The following is a 21,274-nucleotide window of genomic DNA, read 5'->3' on the forward strand; positions in this document are numbered from 1 at the left end:
TATTGGCCCGTTTTCTGTCACCAAAGTTCTTAGTCCGGTGGCAGTCCGTCTCAAACTTCCTCTGGCATACAGGAGAATTCATCCCGTGTTCCATGTCTCCAAATTAAAACCTGTTTTTCGTTCACCCATTAATCCGCCTGCCCCGGTTCCCCCACCGCCGCGTCTCATAGACGGGGAACCCACCGATTTGGTTAACCGCATTCTGGACTCAAGACGGAGGGGACGCGGATTTCAGTACTTGGTGGACTGGGAAGGTTATGGTCCGGAGGAGAGAAGTTGGGTTCCTGCTAGGGACATTCTGGACCACTCCCTTATTGATGATTACAATCAACAGGTAGGTTCGTCTGGGAGCGCCAGGCGGCGTTCTTAGGGGGAGGGGTCCCGTCACGGTTCATGGGCTCACTGACTCATTCTAGCCCTCTCCGTGTCATTGTGGGTGTGGGTGTGGTTTGTGTTGCCGGTGATCAGCGCCATCAGCTGATTAAGCGCCAGCTGTGGCTGATCAGCTGGCCTATTTAAGGTCTGTGTTTTCTGTCCTGTGTTGTCAGATCGTTTTATCTGACTCATTCTAGCCCTCTCATTGTGGGTGTGGGTGTGGTTTGTGTTGCCGGTGATCAGCGCCATCAGCTGATTAAGCGCCAGCTGTGGCTGATCAGCTGGCCTATTTAAGGTCTGTGTTTTCTGTCCTGTGTTGTCAGATCGTTTTATATCGTCACCCTGTTCAGTTCGTGTCTCTCTGTTCTCTGACCAGTTCCTGGAGTTTCCTCCTCTCCTCTGCCGTGGGCTTCGCTGCACGGATCCTCGATCATCGGCTGCTCATTGTGTTCCTGCGCTACCCGGAGTTACCTCCACCTTTTACTGACTTTGGTCATCTTCCTTTGGGAATTCCCAATAAGCGTTGTTTTGCACATTCGCTACTGAGTCCTCATTCTTTCTCCCTGACATTAATAAACAAACAAACAATCAAACAAGTAATCACAAAGGTGATAATTGAAAGGTGAATGTATGATGGTTTAAATGTATGTTAAAGTTGCAATATGTAACTTTTTTTTGTTTAAAAATGAAAAAATAGTTAATTGAGCAAGTACACAACACATTCATTATTCAGTCTCCCTACTTTGATTCACAACAGTAAGCTTATAATAATGATTTATAATTTTAGGTGTCAGGTCAGATTTCACAGGAAATTCATCAGTCATTAGTCAGTTTGATGTCATTTGTCCATAAACAGAAAAAAAGACCCGACTACTACCGTGTGTGGGTGGAGCATTCGTAGCTTGTTCTTACAACAGTTGCTTAGAATTTAAACTTGTCATCTTAATGGATACATTTAATCAGCAAAGTGCTAAATGGCAATCATTGGGGCAAAACTAAGAAAAAAAGTTAATTAACTATATTAATTGCTCCAACCCCTTTTCAATGACCAAATGTCACATTTGAGTCATTGTTTAGCCAGTGTTAGTTCCTGTTTCCTTTCCTCAGATTTCTAGTTTCTATGGTTATTCATTGGTTAATTGATTATGTTCACCTGTGCCTGGTTTAGTTATTCGTCATCTTGTCTTTATATGCCAATGAGTTCCTTGTCCAATTGTTCTGCTGTTCTGTTTCACTGTTACATGTCTTCATTCATCCAGGTGTGCTCCTGTATTCATTTTTTTTCTTTGTTTTGTTGGATAAATAATGGATAAATTACACGGCTGTGATTAGATCCAGCTCTACCTCTCCTCTTACTTTACCTGCCTTACTTGACCATAGCACCAAAATGAGCAGAGTAAAAAAAACCTGGGCTTGAAATTTGACTCAAACCTCTTTTTATTTGTGATAGTGTCTCAGCTCAAATTACATTCACTGGTGAATTTAGAAAGCCAAACAATGTGAAAATAATAAATAAATAAAATATTTAAAAAGTTTAATTGCAACATATAATCATTGCAGTTAATAGTGTTCACCGTCTGTTTGATTACGTGTAATTTGTAACTAACTGCATGATTTTTACTGTACATTTCTGCCATAGTCACCACTAATAAGCTACAACTAAATACTCCTCTATATATATATATATATATATATATATATATATATATATATATATATATATATTTAATGCGTTAAAATAATTTAACGCAAAATTACTGAAGCACAATTTCTATTCTATCCCTCTGACCCAATTTTGCTTCTCTGCTTGTGATCAGATCATTTTAAGCTGCTAAACGCCGGGAAAGTTTTCAGTCCAATGATCCAGTAAGCGAATGCATTCGAACAATCCATCCAAAAAAGCGCTAATATAAAGGAAACCAGGCTGATTACATCCGAGATTGCAGAGAGAACAGAGACTCGCGTTGCGTTTTCAGTGAATTATTCATTCCAGTGTGTTTGGCTTTTAAACACGAGCTCTGTCATATTCTGTGATTGTCTCTGAAGAGTGCGAGCCCTCACACGTCACACGCTTGTGTGAAGTACAGACTGAACGGATTGTCAACACATCCCACCATTGTATGGTCAGATGAGACACAAACTACGTTTTCTCGACTGAATAACCAGTCTCGCTAGTAAAGTTAACATGGATGAAGACAGCAATCGAGGTAAAGACGATTGCAGTGGCATACAGAAGTCGTACAGTAAGCACGCGTGAGTCCGTTATAATAATGCGTGTATAAGTGCTCTTGACGCACTGATCGCACATTGTATTTATGCACAGGCACAGACATTTCCATACATTCATGTTCACGATGACGTTTTGATTTGTCATGTTTATGTTTAGCTATAAGGAATGGATCCGTGTACTGTAGTAGATATATGCAGTCAGCAGGTGGTTGGTTTAGTTTTTTTTTTGGCATCTCCATGTGGTCCTGTTCGGTATCGCAACTTGACTTCTCTAAAATGTAAAAAAGCTCTTTGCGTTTTTTTCCCCCTTTCATATATGCTTATATGGGCTCCTTATATCATTTGTTTCTTTGGTGTCCTTTTGGATTTTCTAAGTGTCCTTTTTTGGAAAGACATCTAAATTTATCTTGAAAAAAGCTTGCAGAAAATACAGATTTTTATATATATATATATATTGTATACAAGGGAATACATATCTATGTTATGGCATAGTTATTAAACACTATTCATACACATATTCAAGCAGGGTAAATGTGAAAGTCAAACCTCAGTATGTTTAGTTGACAGTATGAATTCTCCAGTCCAGCACAGAGTAGCCTCACTCCAGAATTCTGCAGGACATTGCTACTCATGTCCAACTCACAAAGACGGGAATTTGGAGACTGTATAGCTGATGACAAATGTTCACAGTGGCAATCAGATAGTCGACATCCAGCAAGTCTATAACAGAGGGTGACAGGAGAAGGATGGTTATAGTCATGTTTTCTGTGTTCTGTGAATTCAGTTTTTTTGATAACATAGTTAATATCCTTAGTCTTTGCTATTAAATGTTATCCACCAATTAACATCACAGGTCATGCATGAGCCTGAAGCCATTAGAACCAAGAAAATTGGCCAAATGACCTTTAGCTATGAACTTAAGCACCCACTCATGAAAAACTCTCATCTTTATTTGGCATACAGCAAGAGACCTGAACTATAATTAATGTACTTACCCAATGCACTAGACTAGCCGTAGTACCTAATTTGCAAAGGTGGAAAGTAATTAATTACATTTACTTGTGTTACTGTAATTGAGTAGCTTTTTTGAGTACTTCTATTTTTAATCTGTAATTTTACTTTTACTTAAGTATATTTTGTTTGAAGTATTGTATTTTGCTACATTTTAAAACACATTAGTTACTAAGTAAAATGTAAATGCAAAAAAAAATAAAAAAATCGCGCCCTGGAAACTATTGCAGTGAATGATGGGCAGGAGAACAAACTGGCGCTAAAATCACAAGAAAGATGAAGACGGACAAGACAGACATTAGTGGTGCAGACCCAGCTGACAACGAAACTAGGGCCCTATGATTTCCGTGATGTGGAAAACGCGGATGGATTCGGGGAATCCGGTCATAAAAATGTAATTTACTGTATAATGCGGAACGTCACAGAGTTTGTCAAAGTTTGTGTGAATTAATCAAAAGTAGGTCATTACACTTCAATCAAATCGTGATACGGACTAGTATCTGTACATATTAAGCAACAAAAAGAATATTTAAATATGAATAGTGCATGTTCTGCATGTCTCTGTGTGAATAAAAGGCACAGACGCATGTTTTTTGGCTTTACTACACACATACTGAAATGCACACGACGCTCGCGGTGATTTCAGCATCTGCTGTATCAATATATGAGGACATGAACATATAAACAATCTCTAGAACTGCTCTGAGTCACTTTACAAGCATTTGACTGTTTCTTTTGAGAGAAACTATTGTCATATATACACACAGACATTTAAAGGTATTCATGGCAACCCATCATTTATTATTACATTATTATTTAATGTTAATAATAAATCCCTTTTGTTTGCCAAAAAAAATTCAATTGGTTAAAAGATTAATGAAATTAATGTTTTATGCCTTTATTTGATAAACAGAGACAGGGGGGGGGGGAAATATTTCATAGGCTATCGTAAAAATCAATTTGAATAAATTAAGTTGTTTTTATGCATTCAAATAGACATGCTTAATCACAGTTTGGTAACAATAAAACAGAAGGTGAGAAAACATAAATAAAATTTCATAGGGCCCTAAACATGTTTTGTTCAACTTTTAATAAATGGATATTAAATTGTATGTTTCATGATTTTAATTAATTAGACATTAGACACATTTTTTATTGATAAACTGTAATTTAACGATTTAAAAGACAAAAAAGGGTAATCCAGAACAATTTAAATGGGAAAAAATAAAACGGATTTCATAGAGCCCTACAAAAAGACCATCGTACTCGCCTGAAGTTGAATTCAAAAGAAATTAAGTGAATCCATGGCTATATTTGAGCAATCACTTTGGCAAGAACGGCAACAGCTCTATTATGCCAAGTAAGCTGTGTTTGCCCAGGGAGACCAAACTAGCAGCTTATAAAAACTCCACATCAAACCTTCACAAGCATGTTGAGGTAAGGTAAATACTTTTATCATTGCATTGGTAGTTAAAATGAAGCTTTCACAGTTTAGCAAGAGGTTTTGCACAAATTAGCCAAAAAGACAGTGGTGCAGGACTTAGCTAATGTTGGTTGGCACCAGGGTCGGAAATGAATGGGAGCTTGAGGCAAAAATGTCCCCCAAATTCAAGATTAGGAGCAAGAAGTGTCCCTGCACAATTAAGCTATTACGGTGATCACAATTTAAGTGTAATGTGAAATGAATTAAAAGTGTTCCATTTTAGAGTAGATCTGCTCATGTTGCAACAGATTTCTTTATACTCGCTGTTTGCAGCGTTGAGCATTATAACCAGTCACACACCTTTCTGTTGAGCTTTGAGTTGTTCAAGTGTGTGCGCTCACTGACTGAATACTGTATCTGCATTTGCAAATTCTGTCATAAGCATAAACAACAAAGTCCAAAATAAATGTAAGCGATTGATTTGCTTCAGTGATTAAGGGAATTTTTTTGCAAAAGTGCATAGCTCACATTAGAATGAAGTCATAGATCACTTTAGTGTCCTTTGCTTGCTTTCTTTGTGTAATGTATAATGTTTTGTTTTTCATGCTACTGAAATAATCCATGTGAAGTCTTGAATTTCTAATCCTTAAAAAGTAATAAAAAAATTCATAAACGGTTCTTAGCTAGTTTTGTCGGTAGCCAGAATATAACTTGCTTTTTCTGCCTAGTGCCTACTTAATGTGGCATGGTCAGCATTAAAATGACACATACCTCTCTAAATGTTTTAAATGTCATGTGTCAACATGTTTTATTTTGTTATTGCAGTTTAATTTGTAAAGGTGTTCCTTAAATGAAAAATAACTAGTTTGAGATTTATAATCTCCCTCCTCCCGCTGTTAAAAATCGAATTAAAGTAAATTTAAAATTTGCTACTTTTACTTGAGTAGATTTTTATACTGGTAATTTTACTTGTACTTACGTAAAATTTCATTAATGTAATAGTACTTTTACTTGCGTAGAATATTTTAGTACCCTTTCCACCTCTGCGAATTTGTATCCGATTTGTATATTATATATATATTTGCATATATAAATAGCGAGGGTGTATTATATCCAGAGGCGGACTTAACCATTAGGCAAAGGTAGGCGACCGCCTTGGGCCCCCAAAAGCCAAGGGCCCCCTAAAATGCTTTTTATATGCGAGATGTGCGTTCATTGCGAATGCACGGTTGCTGTGGTGTTCATTGCCACGACAACCGTCTGTGCAGCCGCATTGAATGTGCTTCTTAGCAAAAGTAGGTTGTTGTAGAAAATGGGTACGGAATCCCGGAATCTATTCATAAAAACGGAATTTACTGTGTAACGCGGAATGTGATGGAATGAACGGCGCAGATGCGCGTTTCATTTGCTATTTAAGCACGTGCAACGCTCGCGGTTGTCGTCTGTAGTAGCTAAATAGTATTTTTTCAATTTAATATTCACATACACTAGTCCATATTTGATTGAAGTGTACTGAATTGCATTTGATTTATTCATTCAATATTTGACGAATTCCGTGACATTGCTTGTTCCACAGTTAACTTGTGTAGCATTTTGAATGTACAAAAATTAAAGGGTTTGTTTAATTTTCATTGGAATAAAAGATAGATTCATGTTTTTGCCTTCATTTGATTACCAGAAAAATGACAATACACAACACAGAATAAAAATTAAAAAAAGTAAATTAAATGTAAATTAAAATTTCATAGGGCCCTATTATTGTATACAAATTAATAAATTAAGTTGTTTTTATGAATTCAATTAATTAGATATGTTTTTGATTAAACCATTAAAATGGAATACAGAAAAATTTAAATGGAAAGCACAGAATTTGGGCCCTAAGAATGTAATTTTTGTTAAACTTTTAATAGGCCTAAATTGCTGTTAAATTAAACAAGTTTCATGATTTTAATTAATTAGACATGTTTTTTGTTAAAATTTAATATAATCATCCAGAAAACAAAAAAACGAAAAAGAAAAAAAAACTGAATCCAGAAAAATGTAAACGGAAAAAAAGATTTTGGAAAAAATAAAACAATAAAAATAAATGTATATTTTAAAGTTTAGAATTAGACAGCCTTGCGTTGTGTAGACAATTGCATAGTGAAAATTACCCCAATGCACCACCCTACTCTAATACTTTTATCACCTGTTTAAATGTGAACAATGGATTTACAGCATTAAAGAAATCCTTCATTTATAACATGTACATGAAAAATCTAAAAGATTAGACACAACTATGGGACACGGTCGTGCAGCAGCGAGCAACAGTGAAAGGAACCTCAAGGTTGTAAATGTGTGAAATTGTATATGGCCCCATTCCTGTATTTTGCCTGGGGCCCCCAAATCACTAAATCCGCCCCTGATTATATCATATCATATTTTACATGCTCTCATAGCCATGACTTCTTGTTTATTACCGAAACCTGGGTGAAGGTAGGAGACTTAAGCCCCTATTCAGAACACATTCCGACTGACTATTGTTTCTATAATGCTCCCCGACCCACCGGTAGGGGAGGTGGGTTGGTGATCATCACAAAGTGTAACACTCCACTTAATATTATAGCAGTGGTACACTAAATCAAAGGGAATGTCTGTCCCGCTCAAGCAATGCCTATGAATAACCCACAACAACCAATAAAGCGTCAATAAACCCACAGTGTATTTACAATGCAGTTTTTCAATAACCCAGCCTTCATCAATAACAAACATTCAGATGAAAACATAAAATACAACAAGATTGGCGAGTGTAGTTGTGTGTTTGAGTGTGTGTAAACAGTCCAGCGTGTTGAGTGAATACAAGATCAGTATCACCGGTAGGGATGGGTATCGATAAGGTTTTAATGGTATTACTACTCTTACCGATACTGCTTATCGATCTGCTTAATATTCTGAAATGTAAAATAAATATTTAATGAAATGAATATAAAACATACATTTGTAAATGCACCAGTGTGCAGGCATTTTTAGTTTTTTATATACACAAGATAAGATACAGTAAGAACACGAACAAAGAAACAAATTAAAACAAACTGACAAATACAATAAAACAAAGATACAACTGAAATATTTTTCCATGAAGGTCTACTAACATTACTGTTCAGGTAAGTAATATAGCCTACAAAAGAAATCTACTAAAGTAATCAAATGTAAATGAACACTGCATAGTTTTCACTGTATGAATTGATAGATCAATGCTTATTAAAGCTAACGTTATTCAGACTGAGAGCTGTGAGTGAATTTCTCTTTGCATTTTGTTGTATATTGACACACATCTGATTTTCTCCCAACTGTTCTCGTCCACTTAAGACATAAAGTGTGTTTAAGTGTACACTCTCCAAGCTGGCCATTTTGGCATATTGTGTGTGTATTTGATCGCTTGGACCTGTACCCAAAGCCCAAAGTGTAATTTGCTTGTCTAGTTGCGGCCCTTATTGGAGCGCGCGCAGTGCGCATACACATTTCAGCCTGGGGACAGCATCTCTTGCGCGGATTATTGTGCTTTCAACGTTTTATTATCAAAAACATGTCCCGCAATTAAGCAACAGTAAACGGCATTTTACAACATTCACTGATTGTGCTGATTCTGACGTTAAGTTTGGATTTTAGGGAAAAACGAATGCGCACCGCTGTTAAGGGAAGGAAGTTGCGCTAGACGAAACGTGGCTAGTTTTTAATAGTTTTACCTCATATCTTCTTTTTTATAATCCTTAAGAATCTAAAATCGAAATAAAATATAAAATTAGCTTAATATCACAGCCACAGGCCTAAAGTCTAAGCAGATGTTTGAATGTTTAGTTCTCTCCTCTATTACAATTAAACAGGGATTTCATGTTGTGCGCGCTGAAGCTCCTCCGCGTGAGCGCGATCTCGCTTCTGAATTGCAAATAGCAAAAATGCATCATAGATAAATGTCTGAATATTATTGCATATAAAAACAGCTGGCGACTCTGGTGACATAGAATTTGCAAGATAATGTCTATAGGTCCTATAGCAATAACAAATGTAGGCTATGTGTGTTTTTTTAATCTCTTCAGTACGGACAGCAGAACCGTTAACATCAGAGCTTATCGATACTCCGGTCTGATAGCAGAATCTTTTCTTTTAGTCCAACTGTTCAAAGTCCTCAAAGGTGAGTAATCCAAGCAAAAAATTGCAAAAAGATATACTCCACAAAGAGACAGCAGCAACAATAGCCATTCAGGAACAGCCGGGAGTTTGCCCCAACAAACGATTCACGACCGAGAGTAAAACCACGTGTGCTTCTCTCTGGCCATTCTACCGTCATCTCTATATATACACACGTGTAGAAGTGCTTACTTCCGGACTGCCGGGCGTAAACTGACGTAATGAGTTAAATCACATCTCGCGATAACAGATTTAGGGCTCAAACACAGTAAAACATACAGGAAAATAAAAGCATATAGGGATAATAAAGCATTCTTACTTTTATAGAACAACAATTTACATATATAAACCCCATTATGTGGCCACGCTACAAAAGAAAACTTTTAAACCCAGATGTTGGCTATTATCCTCCACCACCTATATGAGCTTTGAAGCTAAACTACTACTACTTGACTGGTCTGAATCGTTTTAGTGCTGATATATCGGCCACCACACTTAGATAAAAATTTTCATAGAGTTCACAGGGGATCTGAGATCTGATTACTAAACATGACCAGTTTCTTTTTGCATGTGACTTTAATGTCCAGGGGCCTGTACCATGAAGCCGGATTAGCTGGCTAGCCAGGTAAGTTTCAATTTAGTTTGCACCAATCCTGGGTTTTAGGTACCATGAAAGTGGCTTGGATTTTAGCGGCATTCATTGCCATAGTAACTTACTCTCCACAGCTAACCTGCTCCAGGGCAGGTTATGTTCTGGGTTAGAGATCTCAAACTGAAATTGGACCAATCAGATGTGAACAAAGTGACACATGTCTGACTCAAAAAAGTCACTCCCCCAGTTTCTCTTGCTCCAAATTAAAGGTCACTAGTACAAAACAATAGTTTGGCTTTAATGATAATTCGAGTTATTTTATATGATTTATATAATTATTATATGATTTATATTATTATTAATCCATTACACAATTTTAGCAATTTTAGTTTAACAGTTATTATAAATCATTTATTTTAAATGAATATTAATATATACAGATCATTTGCAATATAAATCAGCTGTAGAAGCAATAGATAATGCTTTAAAAATGACTACGTGGCCTTACATGTATAGTCTCTATCGCTGTATATTTTCAACTATATAAACTAACTTAGCAAGTTTCACTTGTGACTGCAAGAAATAATGCAATGCAAGAAAATGTATTTAATTTTTCATGAACAAGTACTTTTTTCAGTGTAAATGTGTTTAAATTTGTCATATTCTACAATCGCTTAACCTTTAGCAAAACCTTTAACTTTTAGTTTGGAATCTCGCTGGGTCTCTCACGAGAAGTGAATCATACTTGCTCTGTGTTGCAAGGCATGTGACTGGCTGTACACCAGTGATGTCACACATTCGTGTGCACGCACTCCACAAACTCAGGATCAAAGCCTGAGTTGACCAAGCAAGCTGATGATCAGCGTTGATCATGGTACCAACAAAACTGGATTGGAGTGGTTTGGTTTTGTCAACTCAAAACTAATCCTGTAACTCTGAATTTGTTCAACTACCATCATGGTACAGGCCCCAGGTGTGTTGTCCTTGTAAACAGCTAACAACAGACTTTTTGAACACTATTGACTCTTTTAATCTGCTGCAATTGGTTAATCATCCTACACATACCCAAGGCGACACTTTGGACTTAATATTGGATCCTGGACTGTCTATAACTGACATTAAAGTGGTTGATAGAAAAAAATTGTTTTTTTTTAGATTTCTAAGCCAGTTTCTCAGCTGTAGTTATGAAACACCTATTCATTCCCACAACTGAACTTAGTGAATGAGTAAATGTGAAAGTCAGACCTCAGTATGTTCAGTTGACAGTGTGAATTCTTCAGTCCAGCACAGAGCAGCCTCACTCCTAAATCCAGCAGGTCATTGTTACTCATGTCCAGCTCTCTCAGATTGGAGTTTGATGATTGTAGAGCTGAACACACAGTTTCACAGTGCTGATTAGAGAGACAACATCCAGCAAGCCTATAACAGAGAATGACATGGAGATGGACAAAATAAAATAATGTTTTCTGCATTCTGTGCATGATATATATGAAGGTCTCTGATCATGACACAGGTCATGACTGATTCAGAGTCTCTCTGAAAACCATAACAAATCTAAAACATGGATGCATTATGCATGGATGCTTTAGTAAAAACTTACACTGATCAACTAACAAAGCCTCATTTTTGCTTGGATTTAAAATAATACTAAGGAGACAAAATTTATAATATTTCATTTTTAAAATATAATTCTTTACCGAGAAATGTACATGACTGTTCAAAAAAATCAAGTTTTTCAAACGTTTGAAAGGTCTATCATAAAACTGTACACAGGTAACAATACAACCAACAAAATGCAACCAAATCTCATTCACATTTTCATCAAAATTGTTTATAAATAAATATTTTGCCATACTTTTTAACTGTTTTATTGATTCAATATTAAATCCAATTATGAGCCTATTACCATTCATAGAACTGAATAGTAAGATGACATGAATCAATACTCACAGAGCTTTTCTGCAGTTCATCACAGCTGGTATCAGTCTCCATCTCCCCTCATATGATGTGTTGTATTTTGTAGGCTCAAACTTATCCAGCACCTCTTCTGACATCTGAAGCATGTAGGCTATTGCTGAGCAGTGAACAGGAGAGAGTTTCTTCTCTGAGTGTTGGTCTGATTTGACAAACTCCTGAATCTCTTTGCACAGGGTCTGGTCATTCACTTCTAGTAGACAGAGGAACAGACTGATGGATCTATCAGCTGAGAGATTATAACAATTGATTGTGTCTTTAATGTACTGTGCGGTTTCTTTGATGGTTTCTGAGCTGTTCTCTGAGCATGTCAGTAGATTCTGTAAGAGTCTCTGATTGGACTCCAGTGAGATACCCAGCAGGAACCGCAGAAAAAGATCCAGGTGTCCATTTTTACTCTTAAGAGTTTTGTTGGCAGCTGAAGTTAGTAACTTACACAAAGCATTTCCCTGAGACCTCTCTTGCTTATATTCATAATGTTCACATTCTTCATGCAGAAACAACTGCAACGGCTCCATGTTCTTCATCAAATGGGAGAAAAACACATATAAAGCAGCTAGAAACTCCTGAAAGCTCAGATGTATGAAGCAGTACACTTTCTTGTGCTGAATCACAGATTCCTGCTTAAAGATCTCAGTGCAAATCCCAGAATACACTGCGTCAGTGATGTCTATGCAACAATCTCTCAAGTCCTCCTCATAGAACATGACATTACCCTTCATCAGCTGTTTGAAAGCCAGTTCACCAAGTTTCACAATCACTTCTTTGTTGGACTGCATACGTTTTTCAGTATCTCTCTCTTCATACTTCTGATTCTTCATGCTTGTCTGAATGAGCAGGAAGTGGATGTACATTTCCGTCAGAGTTTGTGGGATTTCTGTATCTTGTTTTACAATTCTTTCAAGAACAGTGGCTGAGATACAACAGAAGACTGGTATGTGGCACATGATGTGGAGGCTTCTTGCTTTTCTAATATGGGAAATGACTCTGCTAGCTTGATCCTCATCACTTATTCTCTTCCTGAAATATTCCTCCTTCTGAGGCTCATCAAATCCTTGAATTTCTGTCACACGGTTAATGTACCTGAAAGGGATCTGATTGGCTGCTGCTGGTCTGGAGGTGATCCAGATGAGAGCAGAGGGAAGCAGTTCTCCTTTCAGGAGGTTTGACATCAACACACCCACTGATGAAGTGTGAGTCACATCAGAAACTTTCTCATTGTCTGAAAACATCAGTGCAATTCTGCTTTCATCCAGACCATCAAAGATGAACACAACTTTACACTCCTCATAAATTCTTGGGTTCAGTTCATGAAGTTTAGGATGAAAGTCAAGCAAAAGTCTGTCAAGACTGAACTGATTATCTTGAATCAAGTTTAACTCTCGAAATGGAAGCACAAACATAAAATCTACATCCTGATTGGCATTTCCCTCGGCCCAGTCCAGAATGAACTTCTGCACAGAGACAGTTTTTCCAATTCCAGCGATGCCTTTGGTAAGAACAACCTTTATTTTGTTTTTCTTCTCACATCCTGGTTCAGTTGAGGGTTTGAATATATCATTACAGTAGATTGGAGTGTCTTGTGAGTGTTGTGTTCTGGGTGTCTTCTCAACGTGTAAAACCTCATGTTCTTCATTCACCCATTCACTCTCTCCCTCTATGATGTAGAGCTGTGTGTAGATCCTGTTTAGGAGGGTTTGATTATCTTGTAGTTTGACTGGCTCAAATAAGCTTTCATACTTGTTCTTCATGCTGGTTTTATGTTGGTCTTTGACTCTCTGTAGTTCATCATCAACTGGTTGGTGAAGAACCTGCTTCAGGATTTTAGTCTGATCATCTCTATCCACACTGCAGAAACAAGAACAATACAAAGAATGAATGAGAGAGTGGGCAGCTACTAAATATTCTAGTAAAGCCATGTGGCATTCTCAAAACCAGCTGAGAAACAATAAACTGCTTAATACAGGCTCAGACTTTTTTTTCCCCAGAAACTATCCCCGATTAGCTTTACTTTTTAAATGACAGTTAGTAAAAATCTCCCGCAAATAAAAGAACACAAAGAATCTCCCAAGATCTCACCAGAGGATGCTTAAACAACTCAAGAAGCTGTATGTTCAGACATGTTCACTTATTTCTTTAAATAATTTTTCTTTCTTGTTTTCTCGTAATCACAACTTAATTTTATTGTGATCTCGAAATAGCACAAGTTGATAATCTGACATAACTGATAACACAAAAACAGGTATACTTTTCAAAATGTCATTGAAGCCACTGAAATAATATGATATAATAATTTACTAGAATTCGCCTTTGGAAAATTCGTAAAAAAGATGTTTACCTACTGTTTCCAGTCTACCAGTCTGTCAATAAGTAGACATCTGAGTTACTACTTTTCCAAAAGCTAAGATGGGATTGAAAATGTATGCCCTTTCCTTTAAAGGGTCATGAAACCCTAGACTACTTTTTCTGAGATTTTAGCAGAGGTGTTTGTGTTGCACATCATAGAATAATGTTAGCATCCGATAATTTTAACTGTTGGAGAAAACTGGTTAATTTTAAGCTTTTTTGTGCCATTTTCACCTTCTGGGTTTAAAATCTACATCGTGTTGACGTCACAATTTGTGACATGGCAATGGGAGATACATCGATGATGCATCTGTGTCTATTAAATTATTCTTGAGACTGCGTGTTCTTATCCTATGAGAAGACGCGTCACTTAATTATTCACAACAGCATGTGTTGATTTGCTATGACAGACGTTTCAGACTATGAGATGACATCGCACATTAACTGAGAGAAACGTTCATGGATCGAAGAAGAGTGTTTGTTTTTGCTTTGTAATAACCGTTTAACCGAGTGTAACCATTTTTACAACTCCGTGACACAGCCTGTCAAAATGCTTATATAAACGCTGCAGAATAAGCCTTAAAAGTTATCAGAGGTGCAACAGCGCATTCATATTAGGGCTGGACGATTAATGGAATGCGAATGCCATGCGCATTTTGTTAGTAAAGCCGGTTCTATAATCAGCAGTAATTATCACATGCTTTCAGATGGAGCAGCATTTAGGCTACTACACAGAGCCGTAGTTCACTGACAAGTTACTCAAAAAAAATCGTAGACGATTTTATTGCGCGATTATGAAATCGAAGAAATCGTTCGCAATAATGACAGCTGTTTGCATAGCTTCTCAGTGAACTACGGCTCTGTGACGTAAATGCTGCTCCATCTGAAAGCATGTGAAAATACCACATTTAATAACATATTTTTACTCCAAACTCACTTCATAGCGTCAGTCGAGTGTTTGAAATAAATCCTTCTGTGAGATGATGTGGCTTCTTACACAGAATAAGGTACGCAACATATTTCATAGTATTTAAGTAGTTATAACGGCATTGCATTATAAACATACTTTATTTTAATGAAAATTATAATACTAATAACTCAGATAAACCATATATTGTCATGATCGATCGTGTGTTTATTAGTCACGTTGAATCAATAAAAGCTGTTAAATCTTCTGTTTATCCAGCTACCGCTATAGGCATTTTCTGGGTTTCTTCTGCGAGGAGTATTTGGAGTTTCAAGTAGACTCAGTAACGTTAAACGTGAGAGACCTGAGTTCAATCCCCATCTAGAACAACCCCGTTACAGCATGACAATCGCAGCTTCTATCGAATCACAATTTCGATTCCATTTCGATTTATTGTGCAGCCCTAGTTCATATATATTTTCAATGCAGTGTGCAAATGGCTGTGCATTTATTTGTGTTTTTAACTCGATGGGAGCAAAATGAAATGGTCTGAACCCGAAGCTGTGTGTGTTGTCTGTCTCCCCTCTTCCCCCTCCGCTCCGCAGCACACCACGCCCACTTTTTTAGCGTTTTTTAAAACTGTGGTGAGAACTAACCAATGCTGAAACGGGGGGTTTCATAACCCTTTAAATATAGGCGCACACAGTCTGGTTTACTGACAAAGTTGTTTTTCTCAAAAAAGTTTAGTGAACCATGCAATCAAAACCTTCCACAGGACCCCATACAGAAATGTAATATAGGACATATGTTGCCCTATAACAATAGTAATATTGCCATACATGTTATCTTTAAGGCCATGTAAAAAATGTAATTACATACATTCTCTGGATAGATGAAGATATAATTTTATAACAAATATAAAATCCCCGAAATGTATATATTTACATGTAGTTTAAGATATCTGTATTTTAATATGTATGTAGTATCTTAATATATATTTAGTAAAAAAAAAAAAAAATACTAATATAGATTGTGTTTGTCTGTATTTGTGAGTTAAATTGAGATCAGATCATAATGCCATTATCTACAAATTTTAAATTGGTTCACAAAGTTATGTTTGCCACTGTATTTCATTATCAATGAGCCAAATATTTTCTATAAAACAACAAAATTACCTACAGCTAAACCTTTGTCAATTCTCAGTAACAACTTGTCTACAGTACAAGAATGAAAGAAATAAAGTCAAGCTTACTAATATGTGAAGATGATAATGCTGTTTTTGCTTAAGGTTAAGCATCCTCTGGTGTGTTTTTGAGAGATTTAATTTTTTTTTGTTGTTGCAGATGATTTCATTTAAGGCTCTGTGGCTTTAACAGGGTTTCTGCAGACATGAACAAGTTAAATTTAAGACTTTTTAAGACCTTTTTAATACCACCTTATATGAAATGTAAGACCTAAACCTATAATGGAAATACACATTTTATTACGTACATATATGTACAAACCCAATTCCAAAAAAGTTGGGATACTGTACAAATTGTGAGTAAAAAAGGAATGGAATAATTTACAAATCTCATAAACTTATATTTTATTCACAATAGAATATAGATAACATATCAAATGTTGAAATGTCATGCCAAATATTGGCTCATTTTGGATTTCATGAGAGCTACACATTCCAAAAAAGTTGGGACAGGTAGCAATAAGAGGCCGGAAAAGTTAAATGTACATATAAGGAACAGCTGGAGGACCAATTTGCAACTTATTAGGTCAATTGGCAACATGATTGGGTATAAAAAGAGCCTCTCAGAGTGGCAGTGTCTCTCAGAAGTCAAGATGGGCAGAGGATCACCAATGCCCCCAGTTAGTTTTGACTGCTTTTATTGTCCTCATTTGTAAGTGGCTTTGGATAAAAGCATCTGCTAAATGACTAAATGTAAATGTAAGTCTCGAGACAAACAGAGTGAGCCTCAGCAGCGTGACCTTGTATTCTGTATTCTGCTAACTTACTGCAGTTCTCTCTGATGACGCAGTAACTTACCGCGGGGAAGTTTTCTTCGGTCTGTCCAATGATTGTAAAGTCATTAGGTCCGTCAGACTGAAGATATTTTAGCAGTAATGAGACCAAAAATATTTAACCCATCGAATCCGAATTTAAGACATTTTAAAACTTTTTAAGGCCTTACATTAGGAAAACGTTATTTAAGACATTTTAAGACTTTTTAAGGATCCGCGGACACCCTGCTTTAAGTCAGTTGTAGTTGCTGTGCTGTCTGCTTGTCTCTTCTTTTTTTTCTGTTCTTGCCATTCCTTTATCTTTCCCTCAGCAATTTTGCTTGTCAATTCTCATTTGTAAAGTGAATCTACTTTATTTCAGTACTACATTTACTCTCTGAAAAATACACCCATATTTACATGAAACACTGTTCATTTAACACTCGATAACAGGGATATTGATTGGATCTGCTGAACAAATCAACGCATGTTACCGCTCAATTCGGCATGCGTGTCGGTCTTGTTCCGATGTAGGACAGAATGAAATTTTAGAGGGGACTGAGGATAATACATGAAAATGACACAAGGACATTTTAGAAGACTTATTGACTTTTTGATAAAGCTTGATTAAAAAAAAATTATGCTGAGCATTTTCCCTCACACAATGAAGGAAAAATGTGACCCTGGACCACAAAACCAGTCATACGGGTAAATTTTTTGAAACTGAGATTTATACATCATCTGAAAGCTGAATAAATAAGCTGACGTATAAGCTTGATGTATGGTTTGTTAGGATAGGACAATATTTGGTCAAGATCCAACTATTTGAAAATCTGGAATCTGAGGGTGCAAAAAAATCAAAATACTGAGAAAATCGCTTTTAAAGTTGTCCACATGAAGTTCTTAGCAATGCATATTACTAATCAAAAATTAAGTTTTGATATATTTATGGTAGGTAAATGGTATGGTAAATTTACTAAATATTTTCATGGAACATGATCTTTACTTAATATCCTAATGATTTTTGGCATAAAAGAAAAATTGATAATTTTGACCCATACAATGTTTTTTATTTTTGCTATTGCTAAAAATATACCCAAGACTGGTTTTGTGGTCCAGGGTCACAAATATTCATCTGCTTTGTTGTCTCTTGTGAGGAAAATGTTTATGATGCTTAAAACACTCACACAAAGTTGCACATTTTAAAATGTGTTTTTAAAAGCATGTCGTGCTCAAGTCCGTTTGTCTGCAATTTTGACTTTTTTTTCTAAGAATTGCATGATACAAACTCACAATTGCGAGTTATAAAGTCAAAATTGCGGAATTGCAAGATATAAATCCGCAATTCTGAGAAATAGTCAGACATAAAATCTCAATTGTAAGAAAAGTCAATCTTTTTCTTTTCCTCAGAATTGGACTTTATAACTCGCAATTGCAAGTTTATATCAAAATTATGAAAAAATAAGTCCGAATTGAGAGATATAAACTGACAACTGCAAGAAAAATACTCAAAATTGTGATAATTAGATATAAACATGCAATTCTGACTTTATAACTCACAATTGCGACTTTACAGGTGCATCTCAATAAATTAGAATGTCGTGGAAAAGTTCATTTATTTCAGTAATTCAACTCAAATTGTGAAACTCGTGTATTAAATAAATTCAATGCACACAGACTGAAGTAGTTATTTATTTTGTTTATTGAATTTATTTAATACACGAGTTTCACAATTTGAGTTGAATTACAGAAATAAATGAACTTTTCCACAACATTCTAATTTATTGAGATGCACCTGTAGATTTTATGAAAATGACATTGTAATTCTTCTCTCTTCTGTGATAGTGACTGTAATATTAAATAATGTTTCAATCATGTTTGTACTCACACAGGGTCGGTGGTCATTGCTTTATCACTGAGATCAGGTGGATGACGCATAGATCCATCACTCTTCATCAACACACAGGAGGATACTGAACATGATTCTGTCTGACTTTCCTTTTGCCTGATGCTGAGAAAAACACATGGATAATTCATATTAAATCTCTATCACTGATGTTTATCAGGGTCATGAACTGAATAATCAAACTTTTTAAATGTTTTTATTTAAAATGATAGAAACAGCTAAAAGGACACATATGCAAAAAGCACACTTAATTGGTGTAAAAATCATATTGCATCTTACAACTGCACACACACACACACACACACACACACATATATATATATATATATATATACTAACAATAAATACATAAATACTTTAGTGCTTACTCAGGTTGCCTTTGTTTTATATTGCATTTCATTTGAAGATCTAAAGCAACGTAGATATACATAAAAAAAAACAAGAAATGATGAATCTATTTTCAAAGCACTGAAACATTTTTTTTTAACTGCAATTCATGACCAATTTAAGATCTAATTCTGTCTCCTCTCTCTCTAGTACTGGTTATCATCTCACCTGGTGTTAAAGGTCTCATCACTGAGATCAGGGGGATGATGCATAGATATGTCGCTCTTCATAGACACACAGCTGGGCTCTGGAGATGATGCTCTCTGGTTCTGGTAGTGAATAACAACCCTCTCCTCTCCCTCCTCACTGAGACTCATCTTACAGGGGGCATTCATCTGTGTCTCCATGAAGATGTCAGTTCTGCATGTGAAGATAAAATGACAAAAACTGGACAGTCATTTTTAGATAAAAACAAACAACAACAACAAAAAACTACCTCCAAAATAAAATCAAAGTTTCTATTTATTTGGATTAGATACATAAAATTACCAATGACCAAAACCTGACAGGCTTTATATATATAATAAAAACAAACAACAACAAAAAACTACCTCCAAAATAAAATCAAAGTTTCTATTTATTTGGATTAGATACATAAAATGACCAAAACCTGACAGACTTTTTATATATATATATATATATATATATAGCTGATGGTTAATTTCAAATTTGATATTAATCACATCATAATAAAATAAATAAACATGCCATACTGAATTATAATGGAATCTGCGTATGAATCTTGGCTTGTATAAAATGTTTCTGTCTAATTCTGTCTCCTCCCTCTCTAGTACTGGTTATCATCTCACCTGGTGTTAAAGGTCTCATCACTGAGATCAGGGGGATGATGCATAGATATGTCGCTCTTCATAGATACACAGCTGGGCTCTGGAGATGATGCTCTCTGGTTCTGGTAGTGAACAACAACCCTCTCCTCTCCCTCCTCACTGAGACTCATCTTACAGGGGGCATTCATCTGTGTCTCCATGAAGATGTCAGTTCTGCATGTAAAATGTAAAATGACAAAAACTGGACAGTCATTTTTAGATAAAAACAAACAACAACAAAAAACTACCTCCAAAATAAAATCAAAGTTTCTATTTATTTGGATTAGATACATAAAATGACCAAAACCTGACAGACTTTTTATATATATATATATATATATATATAGCTGATGGTTAATTTCAAATTTGATATTAATCACATCATAATAAAATAAATAAACATGCCATACTGAATTATAATGGAATCTGTGTATGAATCTTGGCTTGTATAAAATGTTTCTGTATTTTTAATGCCAGTGTATTAGCTACATTTTTATCAAAAATAAAAACTTTGATGAAGTGCATTAACTTAACATCTATTGATACAGATACAGTAATACAGATAAAATATCTATTCTTAATCCTGGTCCTGCACTTTCCAATTCATGGAGCTCTCTTTAAGGAGGATTAGTGAACCACTTTAGGATATATACTGTCACGAATCCGGTCCATGAACTTCCAATTTCATTGACTCTCGCACTACACACTGTTGCACATCACCCCGGACTACATTTTCCATCATGCATTGCACTGCTTATACTCAGCACGGATTGCACACAGCTGTTTACACTGATTGCACCCAGCTGTTTCATATCACTCCCTCACTATTTAACACTCACTCTGATCCCTTCCCTCTGCCGAGTATTGTTTCAGTGATTATCACTCCCCTAGTGATAGCAACACTACAGAGCCCTCAGTCATTTCCCAGCCTTAGCCTTAGCCTTAGCCTTAGCCTTAGCCTCTGTCTCGGTTTCTGATCTTCGCCTGGTTACCTGGATTTCTCCCTTAGTCTTGCCCCTTCTGATTCTGTCTGTCAATCGTCAAACCCACGCTAGCCCTAGGATTATTCTTGTGTTTTGCCCGCCATATACCTGTCTGCCTCTGTTTGACCCTGCCTGCTTCATGACCACGTCTC

The 21,274-nt window shown here is 36.1% G+C and overlaps 1 protein-coding gene across 1 annotated transcript in view; it reads right to left on the bottom strand.

The window, feature by feature from the left end:
* Positions 1–21,274, bottom strand: part of LOC107570112 (NACHT, LRR and PYD domains-containing protein 12) — a 59,977-nt gene that overhangs the window by 36,163 nt on the left and 2,540 nt on the right. The window contains exons 2-7 of the mRNA XM_016256313.1: positions 20,122–20,313; positions 19,481–19,672; positions 18,908–19,030; positions 11,748–13,619; positions 11,043–11,216; positions 3,151–3,324 (exon numbers count right to left, since the gene is read on the bottom strand). Of these exons, the coding sequence (XP_016111799.1) occupies positions 3,151–3,324; positions 11,043–11,216; positions 11,748–13,619; positions 18,908–19,030; positions 19,481–19,672; positions 20,122–20,300 (2,714 nt within the window). The 5' untranslated portion in view covers positions 20,301–20,313. The remainder of the gene's footprint in view (positions 1–3,150; positions 3,325–11,042; positions 11,217–11,747; positions 13,620–18,907; positions 19,031–19,480; positions 19,673–20,121; positions 20,314–21,274) is intronic.

The sequence above is a fragment of the Sinocyclocheilus grahami genome, unplaced genomic scaffold, assembly GCF_001515645.1.
Source record: "Sinocyclocheilus grahami isolate Dianchi unplaced genomic scaffold, SAMN03320097.WGS_v1.1 scaffold1417.1, whole genome shotgun sequence".
Classification (NCBI taxonomy): Eukaryota; Metazoa; Chordata; class Actinopteri; order Cypriniformes; family Cyprinidae; genus Sinocyclocheilus; species Sinocyclocheilus grahami.